This window comes from Cherax quadricarinatus, chromosome 23 (assembly GCF_038502225.1).
Source record: "Cherax quadricarinatus isolate ZL_2023a chromosome 23, ASM3850222v1, whole genome shotgun sequence".
Lineage (NCBI taxonomy): Eukaryota > Metazoa > Arthropoda > Malacostraca > Decapoda > Parastacidae > Cherax > Cherax quadricarinatus.
In genome coordinates, this window is record NC_091314.1 from 10,654,160 (window position 1) to 10,669,241 (window position 15,082).

Below are 15,082 nucleotides of genomic sequence, written 5' to 3' on the forward strand. Positions count from 1 at the left end.
GGAGGTCACATCCCTCTCAAATCAGCCATTCTCACTAGTAGAAGTTGTCCAAGTTGTTTTCTGTTCTGTACCAAGATACCATTGTGTTGCAATGTCTGACAGAGTGAACATCAAAATGGTATAAAATACCGACAGGTTGTTAGGTAAGACACACATGCAACAGTTAGGTATCTTTATTTCGAAACGTTTCGCCTACACAGTAGGCTTCCTCAGATGAGTATTTTATACCATTTTGATGTTCACTCTGTAGGAAAATGTATATTTCATGTGGTAAAATTTTTTTTTTTCATACTTTTGGGTGTCTTGAATGGATTAATTTGATTTCCATTATTTCTTATGGGGAAAATTAATTTGACCTACGATAATTGTGTCTTACGATGTGCTCTCTGGAACGGATTAATATCGTAAGTCGGGGGTCCACTGTATATATATATATTACTAGATGTAAAAGGAAAAACTTTTGTTCTTATTTTTAGGTCACCCTGTCTCGGTGGGATACAGCCAGTGTGTTGAAAATAAAAGGAATGAATATGAGAGAGAGAGAGAGAGAGAGAGAGAGTGTACTCACCTATTTGTGGTTGCAGGGGTCGAGTCTTAGCTCCTGGCCCTGCCTCTTCACTGTGTGAGTGTGTGGGGGGGGGGTTGTGTGGGGGGTTGTGTGTGTGGGTTTGTGTGTGGGGGGGGTTGTGTGGGGGGGTTGTGTGTGGGGGTTTGTGTGTGTGGGTTTGTGTGTGTGGGTTTGTGTGTGTGGGTTTGTGTGTGTGTGTGGGTTTGTGTGTGTGTGTTTGTGTGTGTGTGTGGGTTTGTGTGTGTGTGTGTGTGTGTGTGTGGGTTTGTGTTTGGTTGTATGTGTTTGTGTGTGCATTTGAATGCATCTGTGAGTGTTTGTGTGTTTGTTATATAATATTTTCATTATAATTTTTTCTACTCTTACCTTAGTTATACATTCCTTGGAGCTGACATCACTTCTTGAATATATGTTTGTCTATAAAAATTTCAGTTTAAAAAATAAGCCTTCTATTAATATCTTTAAAATCTCTTTGTAAAGTATATATATATATATTTCATAACTTAAGATAAGAAAGTATCTCTTTAAATACAGTACAGTATATAAAATATGTGTGTCAGTTACTACTACAAAATTGTGACCAGAGATGCTCAAACTTTCGAACCCAACAAAAAAATTAAGCATTACTGTAATCTTTACCTATTTTTGTTTTCTACACTAACTTTTCCCATTGAAAAGTGAACATAAAGGCTCATTTTAGTGAAAACTACAGTAATCCTAATTCTTCTTTTAACAAACCAGCCGTATCCCACCAAGGCAGGGTGGCCCAAAAAGAAAAACGAAAGTTTTTCTTTTTAAATTTAGTAATTTATACAGGAGAAGGGGTTACTAGCCCCTTGCTCCCGGCATTTTAGTCGCCTCTTACAACACGTACAGCTTACGGAGGAAGAATTCTGTTCCACTTCCCCATGGAGATAAGAGGAAATAAACAAGAATAAGAACTAGTAAGAAAATAGAAGAAAACCCAGAGGGGTGTGTATATATATGCTTGTACATGTATATGTAGTGTGACCTAAGTGTAAGTAGAAGTAGCAAGACGTACCTGAAATCTTGCATGTTTATGAGACAGAAAAAAGGACACCAGCAATCCTACCATCAAGTAAAACAATTACAGGCTTTCGTTTTACACTCACTTGGCAGGACGGTTGTACCTCCCTGGGTGGTTGCTGTCTACCAACCTACTACCTATAGTAATCCTAATTCTGAAGTATTATTTTGTGGGTTGAAGACAGTACATACAGTACTTGAAAATCATATTTACGGCATATTCAATGCTAACGAGTTTTCCCAATGAATCTAACACTCTTCATACACTACCATTAACATACATTAAATATAATTAAGTAGTGACTGATAAAATCTTTCCCTTAGAAGCAGTGTCCGTTATCATTTTTGTGTATCTCTTAAAAATATTTTATGTGTCTTTCCGAAGGATACTCAGATGGAGCAGACAATACTACATGGAATTAATTACTCATATTTTGTAATAAAAGATAATATAAAATCCTGAATCTTCCAAATGCGACTTATCATTACCATCACTAACAATCTGTATTTACTGCCTGGTTCCTTTGTACATATGTTTGTATAATCATACTGCTCACTGCATGGTGCAATGATAGAGAAGTTATATTTACATAAATCAACATACTGATTATGGGAATATCATTACTGTGCATTTACCATACAAAGGATCAAATATTTCCATAGTACAGTATATGCCTCAATGTCATTCTTGATACAAAAGCATCTGCATGTTAACATCAACACAAAACTATGTACTGTATTTAATGTATTTTAATACAAATTTAAAAATGCAAGAATCAAATGCTATATCCAATATACTGTACATCTATTTACAATAAGATAAAAAATAATAATGATGAAGGCTATATTTGTAACTTGTACATTGATCACTAAGAAGTTTTAAGTCCTTAAGGATATTAATGAAGTACAGTGCATTACCGATAAACTAACAGCATTGGGACCAGGAACCTTTCCAAACATGCAAGTTTTCAGAATAGAAAACAAACTAATGTTTTCACAACCTAGTAATTCTGGTTTGGTAAGATTTTGTACTATCTAGGACTAATGAATTAGCAATGGTCACATATGTTGATTGCCAGACTAAACCTCACCACTGTAGCTAGTATAACAGGAAGGAAGGAAGGAAGGAAGGAAGGTTGGGAGAGGTGGAGAGGTTTAGCAGAACTGTAACAAAAATGACTTTGCACTCTGTTGCCTTATAAGCAGTGTGTGCAAGCTCCACCTAAAAAAACATAACTTATAGACAGTACTCATCTTGAAAGTACACTGGCAGGAAATACCAATGTACTTCGATGTCCAAAGTAATACCCTACCCTGGGAGGTCTGTTAATGAGACAAAAAGTAATGCTGGTCTTGAAACACGAAGCAAGGCACTTCAAGATGCCCATAGCATACCTTGCTTCAGCTTAAGTACCTTCTAGGCTTGTTTGGCACCCCTGCACTGTGTGCTAATGATGGCTGAGTTCACTGGGCACTTTTAGCTACTGATGAATTAATATGGGGAGGAGTTATGTTGCTAACACAAGAGATAACTACAAAGTTCATCAGATTATATAAGGCAGGCCATGAAACGAAGGAAAGAGCAGAAGGCACCAATGTGTCTGAGTGTCCAATAAAAACTTAGTTACATCAGTTTCTGGAAGACAGTGCTGATGACGTCCCCACACAAAAAGAACATCCAGAGAAGCCTCAAAAAATATCCACACTAACATTACCTGTAATAATGTTCCTAGAATTGCTCTGTTATTATATGCCTAAATCTTTCATGCAGTGTGGTTCAAGGTATGCAAGATAGTACTCCTAGTCACACCAAGAAATCGGTTGTTTAGTGGCTTCGTACCTGTGAGGTACTCTTCTTCAATGACTGGCTGGGATATTCCCCAGACTCGAACCTCACTGAGAACCTCTGGACTGTGACAGAGATCTGCTAGGGGAAGGATATCAAGTCAATCTAACGGTTTTAGGACACCATCTGTGAGTCATGGGAAATTTTACCCTACGAAACCTTGAAAACTGTATTTATCACTTCCTAGACGATTGAAAGATGTCCTAAAGCTATTTTGTGGTAGCTGTTTCAGAGGGGGCTAGCAAACTTTAATGACAAGCACTGTATATACTGCATTATACAATTCATTACATACAATATTCATTGCATATAATGTTGGGTTATTTGCAGTTTTAACCCTTAAACTGTCCAAACAAATTTACGTTCACATGTGTAGTGCTCCAAAAGTAGATCTACATTTTTTTTTACATATTTTCGAATATAACAAAAAAAAATGTAGATCAAAGTTTTATTTACACATTTTCAAAAGTAAAAAAAAAATCTACGTTTTTTACATACTTTCAAATGTTGAAAAAATGTAGATCTACGTTTGGACAGTTTAAGGGTTAAACTGTAGTATCAGCACGCCTCTGACAGGACAGTGGAATCAGTGATTGTGAAAGTATTTCTTCTTTTTCAGGTCGCCCTACCTCAGTGGTAGATGGACGGTGTGTTAAAAATAGTAATACTAATATTATTAACACTTGTGTATTACTGTACTGTCTATAAAATGTGAGTGTGTTTTGATTGTGTTTGAACTTAGGCTGGTTGCCCTAGTTTAGGCTCCTATAATAATGCACAAAAACCTGAATCTCACAATTAGAGTTGCAGAAAACAGTGAGCCCTCATTGTAATTTAAACTGGAATTTCTTTCACACTATAAGAGAAAAGCACAATATGTACTGTATATGTAGCCAGCCATGATAGTTAGATTATTAGTCTTTGATACATGGTGATGCACTGTACTGTATTAATAAAGAGCGCTAAACCCATTGGGTCACTGAGCGCTCCAAGTAAATTTCATAAATTGGTATTGAAATCACTGATGGAAAATTACCACACTGAAATAAGTCCCTTAACAAATGTTTCTTTGCAGCAAAGTATGGTACCACACTGCTATGATTAAAAAACCTAAAACAACAATAATGCATGGGAACACAAGGTATTATCTGGCTCCTTTTCTGTAAAAGCTGAATAATAACACTCACCAGTTGATGTCCTTGAGGCTGCTGGCTGGGGAGAGGCTGGCGCAAGTCCTGATGTCTCCCCTCCCCACTGTAGCTATCCACTGCTGAAAACCCTCCACTCAGCTCATTCCCCCCAAGCCACTGGCAAGATAGAAAGAAAGTTTAGAAATATCCATATCCTTTACATACAAGCAAATGACCTAAGACAGATCTGTTACACCCTCTGTCCCATCTCTTTATGTGGAATCCCACTACATAGAATTAGTATCCAAATTCATTACTATTACCTATTAAAAATAAAAATTACAAGGAACAAGAAAATAGTAGATACAAGAAAACACTAGTTTTAGGATAAATTCAAGAAGGAAGATGAATTGTGCTGGATGAGGCCTGGTCTCTGAGATCTATTAACAGGTGTATATCACATGTGTATTAAGCAGATGACAAATTATCATAAAAGCTGAAAGGAGTTTTCTGAGGTAAATGAGAAACATGTAACAGGTTGAAGAGCTTTTATACTATGCTAAACAAATTCTGTACTATTAAGTCTATTGAAGATAAATGTCTTTCACCCTTAAAAATTGAATGGTTGCTCTTGGCAGAAACATTATCATGACTACTCTTACAGTGAACATATTGTACATAATAAATAACTTCCCCCCCCCCATTTTATAGACACCACTAAGTACTCCCCCTTCAGGAAACTAGGCCTCTACAACAGGCAACATAGACAATAAAAAAAAAGCCCAACATGCAAACAAGGTTCTATTTATTATCTTCCTCTCTTTTGCATCACTTGCATGATACACACCAATTCACTAGGCTACTTGCTATTTTCTTTCTTTCTTTCAACACACCAGCCGTATCCCACCGAGGCGGGGTGGCCCAAAAGGAAAAACGAAAGTTTCTCCTTTTACATTTAGTAATATATACAGGAGAAGGGGTTACTAGCCCCTTGCTCCTGGCATTTTAGTTGCCTCTTACAACACGCATGGCTTACGGAGGAAGAATTCTGTTCCACTTCCCCATGGAGATAAGAGAAAATAAACAAGAACAAGAACCTGAAAGAAAATAGAAGAAAGCCCAGAGGCGCGTGTATATATATGCTTGTACAAGCGTGCATGAGCGTGTTAGATAGGAGTGAATGGAGACAAATGATACTTGGGACCTGACGATCTGTTGGAGTGTGAGCAGGGTAATATTTAGTGAAGGGATTCAGGGAAACCGGTTATTTTCATATAGTCGGACTTGAGTCCTGGAAATGGGAAGTACAATGCCTGCACTTTAAAGGAGGGGTTTGGGATATTGGCAGTTTGGAGGGATATGTTGTGTATCTTTATATGTATATGCTTCTAAACTGTTGTATTCTGAGCACCTCTGCAAAAACAGTGATAATGTGTGAGTGTGGTGAAAGTGTTGAATGATGAAGTATTTTCTTTTTGGGGATTTTCTTTCTTTTTTGGGTCACCCTGCCTCGGTGGGAGACGGCCGACTTTTTTAAAAAAAAAAAAAAAAAACATGTATGTGTAGTGTGACCTAAGTGTAAGTAGAAGTAGCAAGATGTACCTGAAATCTTGCATGTTTATGAGACAGAAAAAAGGACACCAGCAATCCTACCATCATGTAAAACAATTACAGGCTTCCGTTTTACACTCGCTTGGCAGGACGGTAGTACCTCCCTGGGCGGTTGCTGTCTACCAACCTACTACCTATAACCTGCTATTTTATCTTCATAATTTAAAATGGTTATAAAAGAAGTCTGCTTTCATACTGCATTAAAGAATAACAAAATATATTAAATATTAAAGAATATCTAGGTAGTAGGTTGATAGACAGCAACCGCCCAGGGAGGTACTACCGTCCTGCCAAGTGAGTGTAAAACGAAAGCCTGTAATTGTTTTACATGATGGTAGGATTGCTGGTGTCCTTTTTTCCGTCTCATAAACATGCAAGATTTCAGGTACAGTATAAAAAAATCCTGCCCTACATGCTGCATAATGGGAAACGCAAAACTCCGACCTTGTGTCTGAGTTAACCCTTTCAGTGGCAATCATGCAGAACTATGTCACAGAGGCAAGGGTCCCTCATGCAGTTCCATATCATGACCTCAGCTCACTCAGATAAGCTCTTGAGTGGTAAATTTTGACCTAGATATGGAAGTATGTCTCAGTGGTAAGTTCGCAAATACAAAAAAAAAAATCCTATCCCAGACAATGTATGATGAGAAAAGCAAAACTCTGACCATGTGTTTGGTATAAAATAATGACTTTGAATTGTTTTCAATGACTCGGAATTATTTTCAAAGATGGTTTTTATGGCCTTTTCTTGGTATCATTTCATAGAATGGAAGACATAATACTGAAATAGATATAATTTTGATTGTTTTCACCCACTCAAAGTGGGTGAAATCACCAATGCATAAATTGCGCATAGATCGCTGACTTTACATAAGTCCATAAGCTTTCCATCAAATTTCATACTCTTGGTGTCAATACCTTCAGAAAAAGATTCTCCACCATTTCAGATTTTTTTAAATGTAGACACCAAGAGCAATACTAATTTCAGGGGTCTGGAGAGTGAAAGGGTTAATAACAATACTTTATCAACCTGTGAGATCAACGTAGGGATGTCACAGGCCACTGTCTTAGTACATATTTCTATTATTTCTCATTTACATCAATGACCTCCCTAATGCATCCCAAATCTACTTGCAGAATACAATTTTTGTCCTTAACTACACTGTAAATGATTAATATGATGATTTGTACTTGGATGATGACAAACAAACTCACTCAATACTGATAAGACCAACTACATAGTACTAGGGAATAGAGCTAAAAAAAATTCACTTCAACATAAAGATGAATAATACACACACTGAAAGACAAGGCCTGGGAAAATTCTTGGTTACACACCTTCATACCAAACTACAATTCAACACTCACCTCTAGCACATTTAAAAAAAATTCTTAAACAGTGGTCATTCTTTCAAATATACATTACTATTTACTTCAAACAACATTACTCACTCTGCACAACTCTAATCTAACCTTACCTCACTTATGCCATGTGTGTGCACAGGGATCTACAACAGCAAAATCACCTAAAACCCATCTTACCACCAAAAATCTGCTATTACAGAGATCAATCAGGTTCCAAACAATGCACACCCACACTACCCAAATTTTTAACCCTTTCAGGGTCCAAAGCCAAAATCTGAAGTGGTGCCCCAGTGTCCAAGAAATTTTTAAAAAAAAAAAAAAAAAAAAATTCTTACAGAATTCAAGATAATATTTTTGTGAAGGTAATAAAACCAAAAAAAATTCTGATCAGTACTTACCGAGATACAGCGGTGGGAATTTGACCCAAAATGACCCGGTGGCAGCAACATCAGTGACTTTCGCAAAATCGCGTTTTTTTATTTTACGTTTTTTTTTTTACTTTTTTCTTTTCTTTTCTAATTTTTTTCTTTTTCTAGTAACATTTGTGGCCTGTGAGACCAATATAATGTATATTGTATAAGTGTACGCTCATGCATTCAACACAATAACTGCACTAATTTATCATTATTACTGCACTTACTACACACACAGAACACTTAACTCTGACATAAACCCTCCCCTTAAACATCTCCTTACCAACCTCAACAGAACACATGACCATAACACAAGAAACAGATCACTCTTTGATGTTCCTCGTGTTCATTGCACGCTATGCAAAAACTCAATGCACATAAAAGGCCCCAAAATCTGGAATTCATTACCTGTGAATATAAAAGAAACACTGTCTGTTTATAAATTCAAGCCTCTTCTCAAAAATCACTTACTCACCCACAACTAAATAAATACTGAATAATTATTTTATTATTATCACACTGGCCGATTCCCACCAAGGCAGGGTGGCCCGAAAAAGAAAAACTTTCACCATCATTCACTCCATCACTGTCTTGCCAGAAGGGTGCTTTACACTACAGTTTTTAAACTGCAACATTAACACCCCTCCTTCAGAGTGTAGGCACTGTACTTCCCATCTCTAGGACTCAAGTCCGGCCTGCCGGTTTCCCTGAACCCCTTCATAAATGTTACTTTGCTCACACTCCAACAGCACGTCAAGTATTAAAAACCATTTGTCTCCATTCACTCCTATCAAACACGCTCACGCATGCCTGCTTGAAGTCCAAGCCCCTCGCATACAAAACCTCCTTTACCCCCTCCCTCCTACCCCGCCTTCCTTCCACTACAGACTGATACACTCTTGAAGTCATTCTGTTTCGCTCCATTCTCTCTACATGTCCGAACCACCTCAACAACCCTTCCTCAGCCCTCTGGACAACAGTTTTGGTAATCCCGCACCTCCTCCTAACTTCCAAACTACGAATTCTCTGCATTATATTCACACCACACATTGCCCTCAGACATGACATCTCCACTGCCTCCAGCCTTCTCCTCGCTGCAACATTCATCACCCATGCTTCACACCCATATAAGAGCGTTGGTAAAACTATACTCTCATACATTCCCCTCTTTGCCTCCAAGAACAAAGTTTTTTGTCTCCACAGACTCCTAAGTGCACCACTCACCCTTTTCCCCTCATCAATTCTATGATTCACCTCATCTTTCATAGACCCATCCGCTGACATGTCCACTCCCAAATATCTGAATACATTCACCTCCTCCATACTCTCTCCCTCCAATCTGATATCCAATCTTTCATCACCTAATCTTTTGGTTATCCTCATAACCTTACTCTTTCCTGTATTCACCTTTAATTTTCTTCTTTTGCACACCCTACCAAATTCATCCACCAATCTCTGCAACTTCTCTTCAGAATCTCCCAAGAGCACAGTGTCATCAGCAAAGAGCAACTGTGACAACTCCCACCTTATGTGTGATTCTTTATCTTTTAACTCCACGCCTCTTGCCAAGACCCTCGCATTTACTTCTCTTACAACCCCATCTATAAATATATTAAACCACGGTGACATCACACATCCTTGTCTAAGGCCTACTTTTACTGGGAAATAATTTCCCTCTTTCCTACATACTCTAACTTGAGCCTCACTATCCTCATAAAAACTCTTCACTGCTTTCAGTAACCTACCTCCTACACCATACACCTGCAACATCTGCCACATTGCCCCCCTATCCACCCTGTCATACGCCTTTTCCAAATCCATAAATGCCACAAAGACCTCTTTAGCCTTATCTAAATATTGTTCACTTATATGTTTCACTGTAAACACCTGGTCCACACACCCCCTACCTTTCCTAAAGCCTCCTTGTTCATCTGCTATCCTATTCTCTGTCTTACTCTTAATTCTTTCAATAATAACTCTACCATACACTTTACCAGGTATACTCAACAGACTTATCCCCCTATAATTTTTGCACTCTCTTTTATCCCCTTTGCCTTTATACAAAGGAATTATGCATGCTCTCTGCCAATCCCTAGGTACCTTACCCTCTTCCATACATTTATTAAATAATTGCACCAACCACTCCAAAACTATATCCCTACCTGCTTTTAACATTTCTACCTTTATCCCATCAATCCCGGCTGCCTTACCCCCTTTCATTTTACCTACTGCCTCACGAACTTCCCCCACACTCACAACTGGCTCTTCCTCACTCCTACAAGATGTTATTCCTCCTTGCCCTATACACGAAATCACAGCTTCCCTATCTTCATCAACATTTAACATTTCCTCAAAATATTCCCTCCATCTTCCCAATACCTCTAACTCTCCATTTAATAACTCTCCTCTCCTATTTTTAACAACTAAATAAATACTGAATAATTGTATCTCATAAATTGTATCTCATATCTGTATCTCATTATTGTATCTCATAAATGTCAACCTGAGACCCAATCAAACTTTGTTACTATTTAACTTCATTACCTAACAGAATTCTCCATTCTACTGATTACACAGCAACACAGTAAATGACCATATGACCTGTCTTTGTAATACTCATTTGTACTAAATTGTTATCTGTTTTACAATAATTTTTGTACCACTGAATATATCATTGCTTAATTAATCTTAAACTAATTTTAACCCTTAAACGGTCCAAACGTATATATACGTTCATGCGCGAAGCGCCCCAAACATATATATACGTTTTCTCTGTCATTCATTCAACATTGCAACAATAAGCCTGAGTCGCCTAGACATGAGAGAATGGGTGTGCGCACTCACTGTGTGCCATATTAAAATAATTGGGGATGCCTGGGTACCATATGCTCTTTTTTCCTTTTATAAGAAAAGATTTTTTTTTTCCTCAAAAAATTTGGAGCGCTACGCGAGTGAACGTATATATACGTTCGACCGTTTAAGGGTTAAGCCTGCCCGTAATGCTATGCATTCAAGTGGCTTTGGCATGCTGCATTTTACTGTATCCTTCTGTACTTCACTGTATCATGTTCAAATTAATAAATAAATAAAAATAAAAAAAAATTACATTACTTACAAAACTTGTTTACAAGTTTATTGTAAACAAAATGAAAATATTCGTGCAGTTATTGTGTTGAATACAACGGTACCATATAGTACCATATGGTACAATGGTGCCATAGGGTGCAATGGTACCATATGGTACAATTGTACAATATGGTACAATGGTACCATATGGTACATATGGTACATATGGTACCATATGGTACAATGGCACCATATGATACAATGGTACCATATGATACAATGGTACCATATGGTAGAACATGGTACAATGGCACCATTTGGTACAATGGTATATGATACAATGGTACCATATGGTGCAATGGTACCATATGGTGCAGTGGTACCATATGGTACATTGTATCATACAGTACAATGATACTATACGGTTCATTGTACCATATGGTACTATATGGTACTGTTTTATTCAACACAATAAACACACTAATATTTTCATCTTTATTTTGTTTACAATAATTGTTTACAACAAAAATACGCAAAAATGTTGTATATTAGTAATGTTCTATTATATATTTACAAATGTACAGGAACTCGACACATTACTTGAGGTGGATGACAGAGAGCTTTGTCTTGGAAACTGCTGAGTCAGTAGCTAACTTGCGTCGCCACTCACTCAGTCTTGGCTGGTGCCTGCTGCCACCAACACGTCCTATTGACCATATGGTACATGGTATCATATGTTACAGGGTACCATATGGTACATTGTACTATATGGTATAGGGTACCATACATACAGGATAACATATGGTACCCTGTACCATATGGTACAGGGTACCATATGGTACAGGGTACCATATGGTACAGGGTACCATTTGGTACAGGGTACCATATGGTGCAGGGTACCATATGGTGCAAGGTACAATATGGTACAGGACACCATATGGTACAGATACAGGGATTCCTATGGAAATAAGTCACCCTGACTTTTTTGGGTTATCCTAGGATTTTATACATATGCTGCTATGTATGATAATCTATATAACTGTATTTGTGTACACCTGAATAAACTCACTCAAGTGCATGTGGCATCGTAAGTTTATTTAGATATACACAAATAAAGTTACATAGTATATCATACTTAGCAGCATATGTTTGGAGAACCTAGGATAACCCAAAAAAGTCGGACATACTTATTTCCATTAGGATCCCTGTACCCTGTACTATATGGTACAATGTACTATATGGTACAATGTACCATATGGTACAATGTACCATATGGCACATTGTACCACTGTACCATATAATACCATTGTATGACATTGCACCATTGTACCATATGGTACAATGGTACTATATGATTCAAAACCATAGAATTCCTCTTCAGCTCCACTTCCATCAGTCTTAGAACTGTAAGTTGTGAAGAGGAGAGTCAGAATTCGCCCGGAGAGTGAGAGCTTCCTTGCTGCCAGGCACAATGAACAAAGCTACTTTGCCTGCATTCCCACAATGCCATGCGGGCATCCAGATTTTTTCTATAGTGTGCACACTGACCACCCAGACCCATTCTCTGAGATGTAGGCCTACCAGCCTTCTCACGCTAAATTTGATGCCGCTAGAATTTTGGCGTATATCTAAGGTTTGGACCCTGAAAGGGTTAAATTTACTCAACGTACAAAACCTCCACATTTACTAGTGTTCATAATAAATATACAAGTCTCACTCTCTCATTCGTGTGCAGGCACACACACGCAAGCACGAACATGCACACACACACAAAGGATGATCATAATTCGTGCAGGTTACGTTTAAGTACTAAAGATATCCGCAACCTATGAACTGAAAAAAAAATATGGGAAAAATAGGGTTGTGTTCTTCAGACCTCAGAGAGAGCTATAAAAAAATTGTCAATAATTTTTTTATGTAACACTGTTGGTGATGATGCTCTGTGAAATATCTCACCTCTAGTGAGGTTCAGACAGATAAAAGAAATGTAGGCCCATTTCAATTTCCTGTTTTTCCTATTATGTCAATGGTGAAGGATCACTGGTAATTTTGAAAGGCTTTTGCCAACCAGTTTCCAATTTTTGGAATGAGTTTTGATATTAAATTTTCAAGGGGCTTCTGAATTTTTGTTATGTTCCCTTACCTGGAGTATACCTGGAAGGTGTTCTGGGGATCAACACCCCCCATGGCCTGGTCCATGACCAGACCTTATGATCACATTTGAAATTATGAATACAAGTAAAGATGAAGGGTGAACGTGGAAAACTGTTGCATTATGGCTTTTAAATTATCAACAGCATACTAGAATAACTTACCCCTTGCATCCCCGAGGGCCCCGCTAGAGCTTCAACAACCGCATCAGGTAGATGTGGCTGGGAGGGCACGAGAGATTGTTCATATTTATTTGGCAGCAATTGACTGTGGTGATCAGGAGCGCCACTTTCAGTCGTAGAATTTTCCACTCTCGAATCAGCACTTAATGAACCATAATCTAAGCCAGAGTCTAACATATTATCCCGACTGTCATCTAATGACTCCACCATCTCCTCTTTGACTAGTGTTTCATCAATCATCACCTGGAAAAATCCACCATTAAGCAAAAATTAATAAAAATATATTAAATCAGTCTTCATCTATCTGATCAGATTATCTTTTTGGTCAATATATAATTAACATTCTATTGCAAAAAAAGTGGAAAAATAATTGTGTATTAAAACAAAATGCCACATCTATTGTAGTGCAGAAATAACACGCATTAAGTACACTAACAACAAAACTGCATATCAATTATCCTCTTAAAATGTTATGGGATTATAGGACTCAAAATGTATTTATGTACCTAAGTAGCAGTTAAAGACTCATTATTTGAAATATGTAATTATACTGAACTGATGGGGGTACAACTGCCTTAACCCTTAAACTGTCCAAACAAATTTACTTACACATGTGTAGTGCTTCAAAAGTAGATCTACATTTTTTTACATATTTTCAATATAACAAAAAAAAAAAGTAGATGAAAGTTTTTTTTACACATTTTCAAATGTAAATAAAAAAATCTACGTTTTTTTTTTACATGCTTTCAAATGTTGAAAAAACGTAGATCTACGTTTGGGCAGTTTAAGGGTTAATTCTGTCATGAGAATTGATCACTCTTATGTGAAGAGCCCAGATGTGTTAACCCTGAATTTCAGTGAAAATAGGTTCTGTTGTAAAACAATGGACACAATTGTAAAGACAGTGTTTTAACCCTTTGACTGTTTCAGGCCCCTCTCTGAAACTGTCATTTCTATGTCGCTCAATTTTTGAAAAAAAAAAAAAAATTCTTATGAAATGATAGAGAATCTTTTCCCGATGGTAATGACACTAAAAGTTTGAAATTTGGTCGAAAACTCATGGAATTATGCTCCCGCGAAGTTAGCGGTCTCGGCGACATAAGCGTATCGGCGATTTCGCCGACTTTGAGCCCTATTTTCAGCCAATTCCATTGTTCCAGTTGACCAAACTCATAGCTATTTCTTTAGAACTCCATTTTATCTATCAGCTGAGTACAAGAAACCTCCCATTTACTAATTTGGACTGCCCAATATGGTGGTCAGAAATTGGCAATTTGGCCAATTTCACACAAACTAAAAAAGATGCCAATTTCAAAATAGGGTCCAGAATAAACAAGGTAGACATTCGTGGCACTAAAATAACATATGCTCTGTTCATTAGTCACATCTCAAGGCCCCTCTTATATTATTATTGCTTTCTATTTTGATTTTTTATTCATACAAAAAAATACAAAATTTACGGTTATGCAGACTACTGCATTATTGTAAAAATGGTATAAATAATATCAGTGCACTAGTGAAAGAATATAAGACTCCCCAGTTGACGTGTATTGGACGTGTGGCGTGATTTATTTACTCCTGAACATTGGTAAAAATAGAACATTTCCGCTACTTTGAGCTCAGTTTCAAGGTCGTTTTCATCGTCAAAGTAATGAAAATCATCTCTATTTCTGTAATATGTTTTCCATTTTATCACCTAAG

The 15,082-nt window shown here is 37.3% G+C and overlaps 1 protein-coding gene across 28 annotated transcripts in view; it reads right to left on the reverse strand.

The window, feature by feature from the left end:
- LOC128685599 (protein bric-a-brac 1-like) overlaps positions 1-15,082 on the reverse strand; it is a 518,998-nt gene that overhangs the window by 461,125 nt on the left and 42,791 nt on the right. For all 28 annotated transcript variants that reach the window (XM_070087902.1, XM_070087910.1, XM_070087911.1 and 25 more), the window contains exons 4-5: positions 13,364-13,624; positions 4,649-4,768 (exon numbers count right to left, since the gene is read on the reverse strand). In XM_070087902.1, the coding sequence (XP_069944003.1) occupies positions 4,649-4,768; positions 13,364-13,624 (381 nt within the window). The remainder of the gene's footprint in view (positions 1-4,648; positions 4,769-13,363; positions 13,625-15,082) is intronic.